This window comes from Helicoverpa zea, chromosome 13 (genome assembly GCF_022581195.2).
Source record: "Helicoverpa zea isolate HzStark_Cry1AcR chromosome 13, ilHelZeax1.1, whole genome shotgun sequence".
NCBI lineage: Eukaryota > Metazoa > Arthropoda > Insecta > Lepidoptera > Noctuidae > Helicoverpa > Helicoverpa zea.
Genome location: NC_061464.1, coordinates 12,593,965 through 12,606,512, shown reverse-complemented (window position 1 = coordinate 12,606,512; position 12,548 = coordinate 12,593,965). Strand labels below are relative to the sequence as shown.

The following is a 12,548-nucleotide window of genomic DNA, read 5'->3' as shown; positions in this document are numbered from 1 at the left end:
ATGCTGATTACGCGCCAAGAATGTTCAGGGTTACCGCTAGAAAATAAAAAAAAGCAAAATAAAAAATGTTTATGGTTTAATAATAAATACGAATAAATTAATGCGATTGTTATTAATTTGTTGACTTACAATTGTTAAAATAAGATAAAAATATAAGTGATTCAATTGTTTTTTGGGAAGACAAAACTTTTGATCACAACATTTTTTTATGCTGGCAAGGTGTTAGAAAGAGACAAACAGCCTCCGTTCGAACTATCCCTCTCGGCTCGGATTTGCCTCTGTGTGTTATGCAACCAATTTAGTACCTTATTGCGTTAGAATAGAGTTCATTTTCGTAAATATATATTTTGAGCGTGCGCAATCTTGTTTAGTGATATTATATCTATGACTATGACTAAAGAGATTGCCGTACTAGTGCGAGTAAATTACCATAGATGTCACTAAATTATGTTTTTTAATGGTTTCACAATGCAATAAGTTGGATGTAAATTGTGAAATAACAGATATCTGAATAAAATGTTGTTTGCAGTAACTGTAATGAGTACCTACAATAATGTGCATTTATCAGTCATGATGATTCATAAATGATGATCATGAACACGTGTCAGTTCATTTAGGCGAGTGAACCTGAGGTTCTGGGTTCAATTCCTAGAATTGGACTTGTCTATTTCTGAAACTTCTCACTTTGTGTGACCTACTCTGGATCCTACAACTAACCGTGGACTAAACAAAAGATAATAATGTACTCGTAATTGGTATTGTCATTACGCAACGACACTATCGTCGGCGGTGGTTTGGAAATGAAAGTTGCGCTTATCCAAATCGTTTATTCAAGCAAATGAACATAATATGAACAAACTATAACATTAAATTTATCTACTTAATGATATTTACATTCCATACCTCGCTTACCTTATTATTTTATGATTATTCTACGTACGTACACCTAGGACACTTACACTAAAATATATAAAAACGCAGAACATCATTCTTACCACGAGATCAACAGTTAAATACATATTTAACACAATCTAAAAAATATTTATGCCATGCTTTCAAACATCATTTGATTAGACGCCGATCCCTTTGATTAAGAACGTATTCGCGCCAAAAAACAACATTCTGCATTTTTATTCTATAATTATTATTTTCGGAACAGTTATTGATAGATTTATCAATGAAATTGTCATAGTTGAAATAAAGGTGGCGACGTGAACACGTCGAGAGTTCCCCACACTACGTCCAGGCACAAGTCACCGCGTCACCATCGGACAGGCATTTAGTTCGTCTCGCTCAGATCAATGGGGTGTCTCAAATACTGTAAATAGCCTCGGGACTTGCGAATCAAATGTAGTTAAAGATACACCATTGATCCATTACTGCATGTCAACAAAATGCCATTTAAAATCAACAGCTGGTCATATAAAACTTAAATAGTGCATACTACGTTGTGATTTAACTAAAACTAAGAAACAAGTCACCGTGTTCCTAATGGCCGCATCAATCACCTGTTCACTTGGTGAACAACGTGCAGTAGTGTGTGTGCAGCCGTTAGGAGCAGGGGATATAATATAAATCTATATGTTCTAGCACGCTACATACACACGACGTGGCCGAAATCAATCATAATTTTATTGAGGGAGGATTCTTTGGAAACTTAATAAAGCGGAAGACAGATTTCATCAAACCAAAATTTAATGTCTTGTACTTGCTGTATCCAAATTTATTAAATTGTGTAGCTCTCAGATAAACCAATGTACTGGATAAAGTTATTGTACACAAACCCAGGATGAATTTTTGGAAAATAATTTTACTAACCATAGTTGTATAACAAAATCCAATAACATACAAAAATAATCTAATACAAGTATTAAAACTTAAGTCTTATAATTAACATGAATTATTCTGTGTATTATTAATGTGACATCTCCAAAAATAAGTCTACTTCACAAAAACCTTGTCTGGTACAACATCTAAGCACAAAAACTGCACAACAGGCACTTAAGTGTAAATTCCTATCCGGGCATCAAACCTGATTGAGAACTCATGCGAGCCGCACTCACTGCACAGATTGGAACTAATGTAGGAATTAGTGCATAGTCACATACATTAATATAATTAATTTATAAGAGTAAATAAAATATTTTAGTAAAAACTCTATGAGGACATTTTCTACACAGACCCATTTAACATATAAAAGACTCATATACTATGTTCAATATGATTTAGAATATACTGTAGTCCGAGAAACGCACTCAGTGTTTTTAATATTGAAATTTACAATCTAGAGACACCTCTGCATACTCATCAGTCACTCAGTGGCAGCGCCGACGCCGACGCCACGGCCGCACCGCTCAGCTCTAGCGCGGCTAGCTCGGCCCACTCCGAGGATACTCGTCAGTTCAGCGGTGCGCCGGCCGCGCTCACTGCTGCTGGCTGGACTGCGCCGCCTGGCTCGCCGACTTGGTGATCACGATGGTCTGCTTGCCCCCCACGCCCGACTTACCCAGCTGCAGCATGTTGGAGGGCAGCGTGATGATCTTGTTGCCGCCCACCGTGTTCGTCGACACCAGCTTCACGATAGTAGCGCCCGGCGCTATGTTCTGCGCCTGCGCGGCAGACGACGGCGCGGCCGGTCTGTTTTGCATCATCGCCACCTTGGGCATGGTCGCCACCGTCATGCCGGTGGACGTCTTCACCAGAGTCACATACTGCGGCGCATTGCTCGACTGCGCATTGGAGCCGGGCGTCTTCTTGATGATGACAGGAATACCGGCGTTACCGCCCGCCTGCCGCAGCACGGTAGCGCCTCCCGCCACCACGCTAGTGGTCGAGGTGGCTGCTTGCTCTCCGGACTTGGCGGTCACGATCTTGTATACAGGCGTCTTCACCTGCTGGCCGCCGAGCGCGCTGCCTGCGATCTGTATCGCGCCGCCACTGCTCGCTATGACGGGCAGGTTACCCGCGCCAAGTTTGACTGGCACACCGGCAGCAACTTTTGTCTGTAAATTAGCAACGCCAGCTTGAATGGGAACGCCACCTGCTGTCTTAACGAGTACGTTACTTGTGCCTATTTTAACATTGCCTGGGCCCAGTTTTAGAGGCACATTTGATGTGCCCATTTGACCAACTTTCTGCACGCTGTTAGTAGTTATCTTGCCCTGGAGGTTAGCCGTACCAATTTTAAGAGGAACCGCGTTGCCGGCTAGTTTAACAGGCATGTTGCCAGCGCCGAGTTTGACTGGTACGGCACCGCTTGAGCCAGTCTTCACCTGCACGAATCGCGGAGTGGAGCCACCGCCCGCCGTCGCCGAACTCAGCACGATCTGTGCGTTGGACTGCGACGTAGACACGCGCACCGTGCCCGGCGTCCCGACGCCGCTCACGATCCTGGTCACGCCTTGCGGCGTCACGGCGGCTACCTTGATTTGCTGTGAGGAGCCTGCCGTCGCTGTCGCAGGAGATTTCACTACGGTCTTTGTCTGGTACGTAGTTTGCTTTAATGTTGGAGTGTTAGGTGTTATTTTGACGGCAGCCTGCGCGGGAACCTTGATAGGTGTCGGAACGATTTTCTGTGGCGTTGAGACTGGTGCCGGGGCTGGCGAAGAGATAGTGGGCGTAGGGCGGGCGGCTTCTGCGGCTGGCGGCAGGCCGCTGGCGACTGGAGACGTGATGCCGAATGCTTTGCTGGCATCGGGCTGGCTTGCGACTGGCGACGCTGGTGGCGGAGCAGTCAGGGGTTCTGCAGTTGTTGGGAAGCGAGCAGGCGTGACCTTGCCGCATTTCTGTACTTGAAGCAAGAACGTGGTGACTGTGTTCATAGCAGGCCAGCACAATTCCAGGGACGTGGTTCCGGCGCGCACGAGCGCCACGCGGTTTGCTTGAGGAGGCACTCCAACCTCCAGGTACCACAGATCCTTGCAACAAATCTGATTGTTCCAAGTTTTCCGGTAGCCATCTCTTCCTGACCAAATATACAATCTAGTTTGAATGGCCACAGCACTGTGACCTGCTCGAGCTCGTGGAACACACTCTTCGAACTTGTCTAAGGCAATATTGTCCCATGTCATTGACTCAAGGTTGAGAGAAGCGAGTGTGTTAGTACATTTCCATTCTTTCTCATGTGTGGCAAGCTTAGATTCATCGGGTACAAGTGGTACCCACCCACCATAGACATACATGTGATGGCCGATCACTGTGGCAGTGTGCAGGGAGCGGGGCAGGGGTGGTGGGCCACCTACTTCAGGGCGAGACCATGACATGCTGTCCACGTCGAGCACCCAGAGGTCGCCGAGGCGGGACCCGCTCATTCCTCCGTAGATGATCAGGGATGATTTCCCACTGTTTCTGTCTGTGTAGGAGACTCCACTGTGAGATTCGCGTGGCGGCGGAGATTGTCCGTATGTTAGTGGTATGTCCCATACTGTCATTGAAGAATTTGGGTACAGCTCTAAAGTATACAAATCATTGAGGTACCTGGGGATGTTATTCTTGGGGTCGTCACTCTCATTGGCCAATCCACCAAACAGGTATATCTTTCCATTGAGCAGGGTAAAGCTATGGCCCAGGCGGGGACACGGCGGGAGACCCTGCTTGGGAGGTAGGGGCTTGAGACGCTTCCATTCCCACCGCGAGGCCTGCAGTTCGTACAGATCGTTAGAATACTTGCCGTACTCCACCATGCCGCCAAAAACGAGGAGACGCGTCCCGTCGACCACGAAGCCGTAGGCGGCGCATCCTGGGGGCACTTCTCCCTTCGTGACAGGAACGAACCATTGGTTTGTGGTGGTGTTGAAGACGTGAAGTTCATGAACTATCCCTTCGTTTCCGCCGCCGAAAACTATCATCAAATCTTTTATGGCGACCGCGCGATGGCCATGGCGAGGTCGTGGCTGCGGGCCGGTAGGATTGTATACTTTTTGCCACTTAAGTACGGCGTTTTCCTTCATTTTTACTACACATTTGTCACTAAAAGCTTTACACCGTATGTATCGCTCGGGATGCGTATCTACAGCATAGACAATGAGAAACGTCGTAAATAAGCTTTGAAGAAAATATTCGGTGTAATCGAAGCTACGTACTACAGTCTCATTCGACTTTCTCTTTCGCACTCGTGGGTAACGGCTATGAGTAAAAAAAAATCACCATATGAAGCTTCGAGTGTATAACAAAAATGGCGTTAGCAACAGCGCTGCCAATATCACGGACGCCAAAAGAACGGCGTCGGACGTCAAGAAATTGTCTATGATAAAATATAGTTTTAAAATATTCAGCCAGAATGTTTGCAAATTATAATTAATTATGGTTAACAAAAAAGAAACCTAGTTTTAATAACTAATTATTGATTACTGCTCTATTAACTTCAGAAACGTTTTTGTTTCAAAACTTTCATTTGTTTTAGTCTAAGAAATATTTATCGTTTTTGCTACATTCTTGTCTATGTGGATGTATTATATATTCTTCTTTATATAATAATTCCTGTTTTATTCCCTTCGATACATTTGAGTTACTTAATGTAACCTATTAGGTGGCTCCTAGCCTCCTTTATAACATTATACAATGGGAGGTTTTCTTTTTGGGAATTAAAATAAGTAGTTCCCATGAAAGTGACAGATGACAAAAAAACATTGCACTAAGTCCTTGGAGCCCAGAACCAAGAAATTCAGATTTCTGGACCAAATAGAACTGGAAATAATTTAAGTGACATCGATGAAGATCAATTTTTCGACGCGCTTTATTAATTTTAAGTTTTCTTTTTTATTGTTTTAAGTTATTTATATCGGGTGTTTCGTTGCACATTCCATCCATAATATAGGTAATGTGAATATGGGGTTATATAGCATATGCGCTATCTAGAGATTAAAAAAGATGTCATAACCATTTTGTAGGTCTCTGTCTTTAAATAGGAAAAATGGAACTAAATGATCGGAGTCCGACTTGCAGTTGTCCTGTGAAGACTAAAATCTAGTTTATGGTTAAAATTATTTGTGGATCGCGTATCCGAATTTCTGAAACTTATTTTGTTAAGTTGGCACAACGAACGGAAAACGCGGGAAATTATGGCCTTCAAACATGCTTCAAACAAAACACCATTCATTCTATATTCATTCTCATTGTCTGTAGCACACTTCATTCAATCTACAGATTCTTAAATGGAACTCCTGAGATTCTCAACCATTATTGCTCATTATTGTTTTATTGACATTGACAATTTGGAGGTTTGACGTCTGGTCTAATTTGATTTGAATGTTTTGTTTGTTGGTTAAACATTTAGGCAAATCTATTGATATACATATAAATATATGGGCAAACCATTTACCTTCCGCGGTTTTGACTGTGCCCTACTCTTGCCTGAGAAATAGTGGAGTTTATGCCCCTCACGGAATGATCATTGTGTTACAGTATCAAGGGTTTGTTGGAGAATGCAGAGCATCTCAGTATAGTTTTCTTCTTTCCACCCTGTTCCCGAGTTATTTGCGGTCGGCTCTATATGTTTTCCGCTTTCGCATTCCCCTCTATTAGCCTCTTAATCATATCATCTTTGTCTCAGGCAATATGATTCCTTCAAGTCAAACCAACTTCAAGTTATTATCAATTAGGCCTTTAAAAGTACTTATGAAAGTCAAAAGAACTAAATAATGAATAATTTATTTGCCAATTTCGACTTTGCCTTTGTTTAGAATGACCTTCAGTGCTTATTTTCAGGCGAACCGTTGGTCCTAGGCAAAAGGTGCCCAGATGGTTTTCGTCTTATTTTTAAGTATTCTATACGATAGAAATGAAAAACTAGGCCCCAAACTAGGTCCCAAAAGCAAAAGTACTTACTCTCTTATCTTCTCTCTAATCTTTATCATACATTATAACATAGAAAGAGTGCATGCAACAATCAAATAGTTCATATCATGTTAATGTTCACAGTCACATGTAAAGGGCACACATGCACATGATAAGTACACTTTTATTTTCTAGTTAATTGTGTTTTAAAAGATGTAGCATAATCCATTAAAACATTAAAAAAATCCATGACATTTTATTTCCATATTTTAAAAATGAAACCAGCATTCATGGACACTGAACGAACGAAACTTTTTTTTTCCCGATCGTCAACAGTGTTGATGAAAGGGTGTTACCGAGCGGGAATAACCCCATGTAAAATAGGCTAACATTAATGGAAGTAAGTTACCTTATGTAATATTATGTAACTATATAGGTACTTTATTTTAACAGTTTATGTAGGTACATAGTTGAGTTTCTTGCACAAGTAGCACGTAGGAGCAAATCTGACTGGTTATCAACACTGCTTAATTCTTGCCCACATACTTTCCTCCACCGGGGTACAGCTGCCACAGTGTGATGTCCCAAAATAGGTGTATCCTACTTAATGTTATAAATGTGAGTCCCTTTGTTTGCTACACTTTCACACAAAAACTACTTAACCAATCGTCATGAAACTGTGGAACTTTGTACACATATTCTTGGTGGTACTAAAATGAACATAGGATACTTTTTTATCAATACCTACACCACTTGGGGAAGCTAGTATTTATATGAAAGAACTCAAATATACAAAAATAATTAATGAAAAAATGTACACAAATACAAAATCTGTTAAAATATAATATGAAATAATCTTATTATGTCACCAATAAATTTGGACAATTATAATTGATGCTCTACTGTAATATATTATCAATTACATAAATCTAAATAACATTTTATTTACATTTGTGCATCCTCCATTCCTTAGTCATGCTCTCTTGGTTCACAAAAACTTCACAGCACAGCTGTGTACCTATAAGTCTGTTACCATGGTTGAAAACAGCATGACCATGCGTTGCTTCCACAGACAAGTGCTACAGGACTGCACAGTGATATAGTGCATAGTGAAGTGTTACTAACAGATTTAAGTTTTTATATACTAACAATTTTGTATAATATAATATGTATGTTAGTCTTTAAGGTATATATCTATATCTAGAAAGAATTTGATTTGATTTAAATCAATCATAAATATAATGATTTTCCCTTTGAGCATTATTTGTTGAACATATTACATAGATTACCTAAAGCAATTAACATACTTCACTTTTGGGAAGCTACATTATACCCGCCCGGGTGATATAGGCTACCTACCTATATTTTATCTATAAGTAGTTCCCATGCGACGTGAGTGAAACGGCGGGAAACAGCAAGACTCAGATAGGTATAACTACAGATTAAACGCCATTGGTGCACGTTTCCCGCCAACTATCGCAAGTGGTGTGTGCACAGTCCCGCCCGGAGCGTGTCGCATTCGGCCCGCATCTCATTACGTTACAAAGTAGCTGCTTACCTAAGTAGCTACCGATTAAACACAACGTTTGCGCCGCACGAGTAGCTGGACTCCACTTAATTAGTGTTCATTGTCTCATTAGGGGATCAGAGGTTAAATAAGCAATGTTTTCTAGAATGAAGGCAACGAGTTTCATGTAGGTTCTTGCTATCGTGTAATTAGTGCATCATGTGTGCCTATTTACATGGAGAATAAATTAATAAAAAGAGTAGGTAAGTATGAATCAGGATGGATAATAGGTAGTTGACCTTGTTGAAACATATTTAATATTTAGCCTAGCATCATGCATGACCTCCATGTTAAACGCTACCCTACTATAAGCTTAGCCAAAAACGCACACACAAACGCAAATCTCTCACCCTAAACGCATACTTATACCTGGGGCCCGATTGTCCTAAGTTAATAATGTCAAAATTCCCGATTCTCCTAAGTTAAAAAAGTCCGTCGTGGGTAAAAATAGTGATTAAGATAGCATTAAATAAACCGGCCAAGTGCGAGTCGGACTCGCGCACCGAGGGTTCCGTACAAATCCTGGTTAGATAAAAAGTGAGTCTCGCGCCAACCGTTCAGTTTAGAACAATCATAGTTATGGTAATTTCGTGAGAGTCAAAATAGCTAATATTTTTTATTTTATAATATAACTAAAATAGTAGGCCAGTACCTTGTAAAAGTTATTTTATTAAAGTTATTTATATACAACATTTTATAGTCATCATTCAGAAATCTGATTGAAAATAACTAATTATGTCTTAAAGGTCATTGGGCATATCTGACCCGCTTTGTAAAAAGTGGCGGACATGAATCAAAGTAGTTTTAAATCGTGGAGAATGGTATGACGTTTCTTTGAATGTCCAGGATCGTTTGAAAAATATAATAGACAAGCAGTTTCAGAGGATTTTACAGGTTGCAATGCTAGTTTTTATTGTTAAAGACTTTTCATAAAGAAAGGATCTGGAAACCCTGAGTAATCGAGGGCAACTCTTGAATATTGTAGTCACGCATCGAGTCAAAACCAGACATGTGAGTGTATTTTTGAGGGTACTTGTAAACAGTGAAGGTTTGGAGCTGATTTGATTATGGAGACTACAGAGAGTCGAGGGAACTCCTGAACGGTATGTTGCAACTACCACGTGTTTGGGCTTATTTTATTCGTATTGGCGAAGACTTTCCACATAGATAGGTTTAACTGCCATTGTGGGATCGATAGCAAAGATCAGATATAGTTATGGGAACTCCTTTACAATTTATAACGTAACCTTGTGTTGGAGCTTATTTTATTTTAGGTGATGAGAATTCACTACTAATGGGATCTATTATTTTTTTAAACATGCATAGAGTTCTCTCGACTTTCTCACGTCTCCATCATCAGGTAAGCTCTAAACTTTCACTGTTTGATAGTATCACCAGACATACATCTGAGAATCAAGTTTTAATCCTATGCATGCCTACAATTTTTTATAGTTGCCCTCGATTTCTCAGGATTTCCATCATCAGATCCTGACCTGATGACAATGGAAATAAACGGCGAGTATACTCTTTCACTACAAAGAAATGATTTCTCAAATCCGTCAAATTTGGTCGTTTAAATTCCCCATTGAAATGAGGAAAATATTTGATGTTTACACCTGATTTTCTCTAGATTCTCACGGTTCACATAGATGCGACTAATGCCATAGTAAATCAGAGCCTTTATCATTATACTGTACTATATTTCGTTCGTATCCGCCGTGGGTATGGTTTTCATACTAAGGTGCCCAATGACCTTTGAATGATTTAAAATTTTTCATAGTTTAGTGGCAATTATATTTAAGAAGTGTTTGATATGAATTTCAACTTTAATATCTCTACGCGTTCATGTAAAAAAGGGTAGTTAGTAAGTTTATAATTATTAAAAAAATATTTTATGTCGTGTAAGCAAAAATAATATTTTAATATTTTATGTAACTTCAAATTAATCATTTTCGCAATTTTTCCTTTATCTGTACTATATAACGCTGCTTCGTGGCGAATTTCAAGATTCTGAGTTCACGGGAAGTACCTTGTAGGTTTTGATTCCCTAGCGTGTGACAGAAATTCGTCTAAGGTGTCGGTATAACTGCTGTATCTTTTGATCGCGTTAACTTAGAAGTTTGTTTTTTTCACTGCCTAAAGGGACAATAGACTTAGGTATTTGGTATAAATTTCAATTTGATACCTTTATTCGTTCGTGAGAAATAAGGTAGTAAGTTTCATTTTATTAAAATATATTTTTTTATATTATATAACTAAAAAAATGAGATTTTCGTAATTTTTCCTATATTTGCATTATATGACAATACTTCATGCCAAATTTCAAGACTCTGAGTTTACGGGAAGTACCCTGTAGGTTTTGATTCCTTTGCGAGTGTCGAGAATTTGTTGAAAATATCGACATAATCGGTTGTATCTTTTGATTGGCTTGGCTTAGAAGCTTGATATTTTCACAGCTTAAAGGGACAACAGACCTGAGCATTTCATGTGAATTTCATCTTGATACGTCCACGCGTTCTTGAGATAAAGGGTCTTGACAGACAGACAGACAGACAGACAGACAGACAGACAGACAGACAGACAGACGGACAACAAAGTGATCCTATAAGGGTTCCGTTTTTTCCTTTTGAGGTACGGAACCCTAAAAATTGTAACTGGATGTTTCTCAACCTTTGTGGCTTTGTGTGGTGTTGCTAGTTCCGCAGTTAACGAATAGATGGCGTTAGTGGTAACGAAAATAGACCATTTTCAAACTTCAGATATTCTTCAGCGGGCTCGGCTTACATCGCTTTGCTATTTTGAATTCTTATTAGATTCGGAATTCCAGGTTGCCGAGTTAGATTCATATAAGTTTTTTTTCGCAAAAATCCTGACTACTACCTACATCAAGTTTTCACTGAAAACCATTGAGCAATCAAGCATACAGTGTTTGAAATTAAACTGCGTTCTGCCTCTTCACTACCTATATAAGAAAAGCTACTTACCTAGATAGGCCGTTACTATTTACTATCTACTTAATATAAAGTTACAAGTAACTGCTAACACGAGCAAATTCTTTGGTAACCATCCGTGCTAATTAGAAGTGGGTACTAATATCATAGAAAACCCCTTCGTTTACACTACAATGGGACATCTTCGCTGATTACTGCTTCAGGAACCTCAATAATGTTGATAACAAACACCAACATAAAGTTGCCAACTTGTTACCTCGCTGTGTTTGTGTGGGTGTGAGATTTTTGTGTCTGTGTGTGTTTGGGGTGTCTTAACTTTTGATATCTGCCATGTAACGGAGGTTCTATGGTGTTTAGTTGTTAGTACGTGAAATGGAATGTTCAGGGAACCCTTATGTTGAATAGGTGGCTGACGTCATTATAAGTAGCTTCTTACTGAAGTGGTTAGGTAGGTATCTATTTATTATATTAGGACGCTATGATAGGGTATCTATTCTCCTACTTTGGACTTGGATTAAGCTAAATAGTAGGTAAGAGCAATAATAATTTCCAGTAAATATCTTAGGTCTTTTGCAAAGGGGTAGAGGCAGGGGGTAAGCTTCTATAGCGGTGAGAGGTTTAGCCATTTACCGGGTTTAACGTTAACATTAGGTAGTTTTGGATCCCCTAATCAAATTAGGTAGAAACAGCAGTGTAAATCTGTAACAAGTGGTAATTTATTAACGGTGCTAATGAGGGTTTTTGAAATTTTTTCTGCCACCGGGTGGCGCCACGTATGCGTCTGGTCCAAACAGCTGTCAAATAGTATGGAATTGTAGGTGCCGAACTTATTGTTTATTGAAATTCTGTTATATTGGAAGTGTTATTGATTTTATTATGGACTACGGTCAGAATAAGGTTTCCGAACTAAAAATTGAGCTAAGAGAGAAGGTGCAAAAGTCACTGGTACTAAGGAAAAGCTTGTTGAAAAATTTGTTAACACAATATGATTTAGTTTTTTTTATTTACTCAACTGCAATAGTAAAACAATAATGCAGTGCTTTAATTATAAAATAAAAAAACACTAAAATCGTTCACTATTCATAGTAAAGATAAGCACTTTGACAGTTATTGGACCTGACGACTCGGTGCTGCCACCTCGTGGATTGCCATTTTAGAAAACCCTCATTAAACAGGCTTCTTTTTAATATCATTATTCGCCCCCAAAAATGTATGTTGTCTTCTAAATTACTAAGTCAGCCACAATTAATAAAGCG

The 12,548-nt window shown here is 39.6% G+C and overlaps 1 protein-coding gene across 1 annotated transcript; it reads right to left on the bottom strand.

The window, feature by feature from the left end:
* Window positions 1–813: 813 nt before the first annotated feature.
* LOC124635601 (host cell factor 1) lies at window positions 814–5,156 on the bottom strand. The gene has a single exon (XM_047171529.1). It carries the CDS (start codon window positions 4,947–4,949, stop codon window positions 2,424–2,426), a length of 2,526 nt encoding a protein of 841 aa, XP_047027485.1. The 5' UTR covers window positions 4,950–5,156; the 3' UTR covers window positions 814–2,423.
* Between the last annotated feature and the right edge of the window lie 7,392 nt (window positions 5,157–12,548).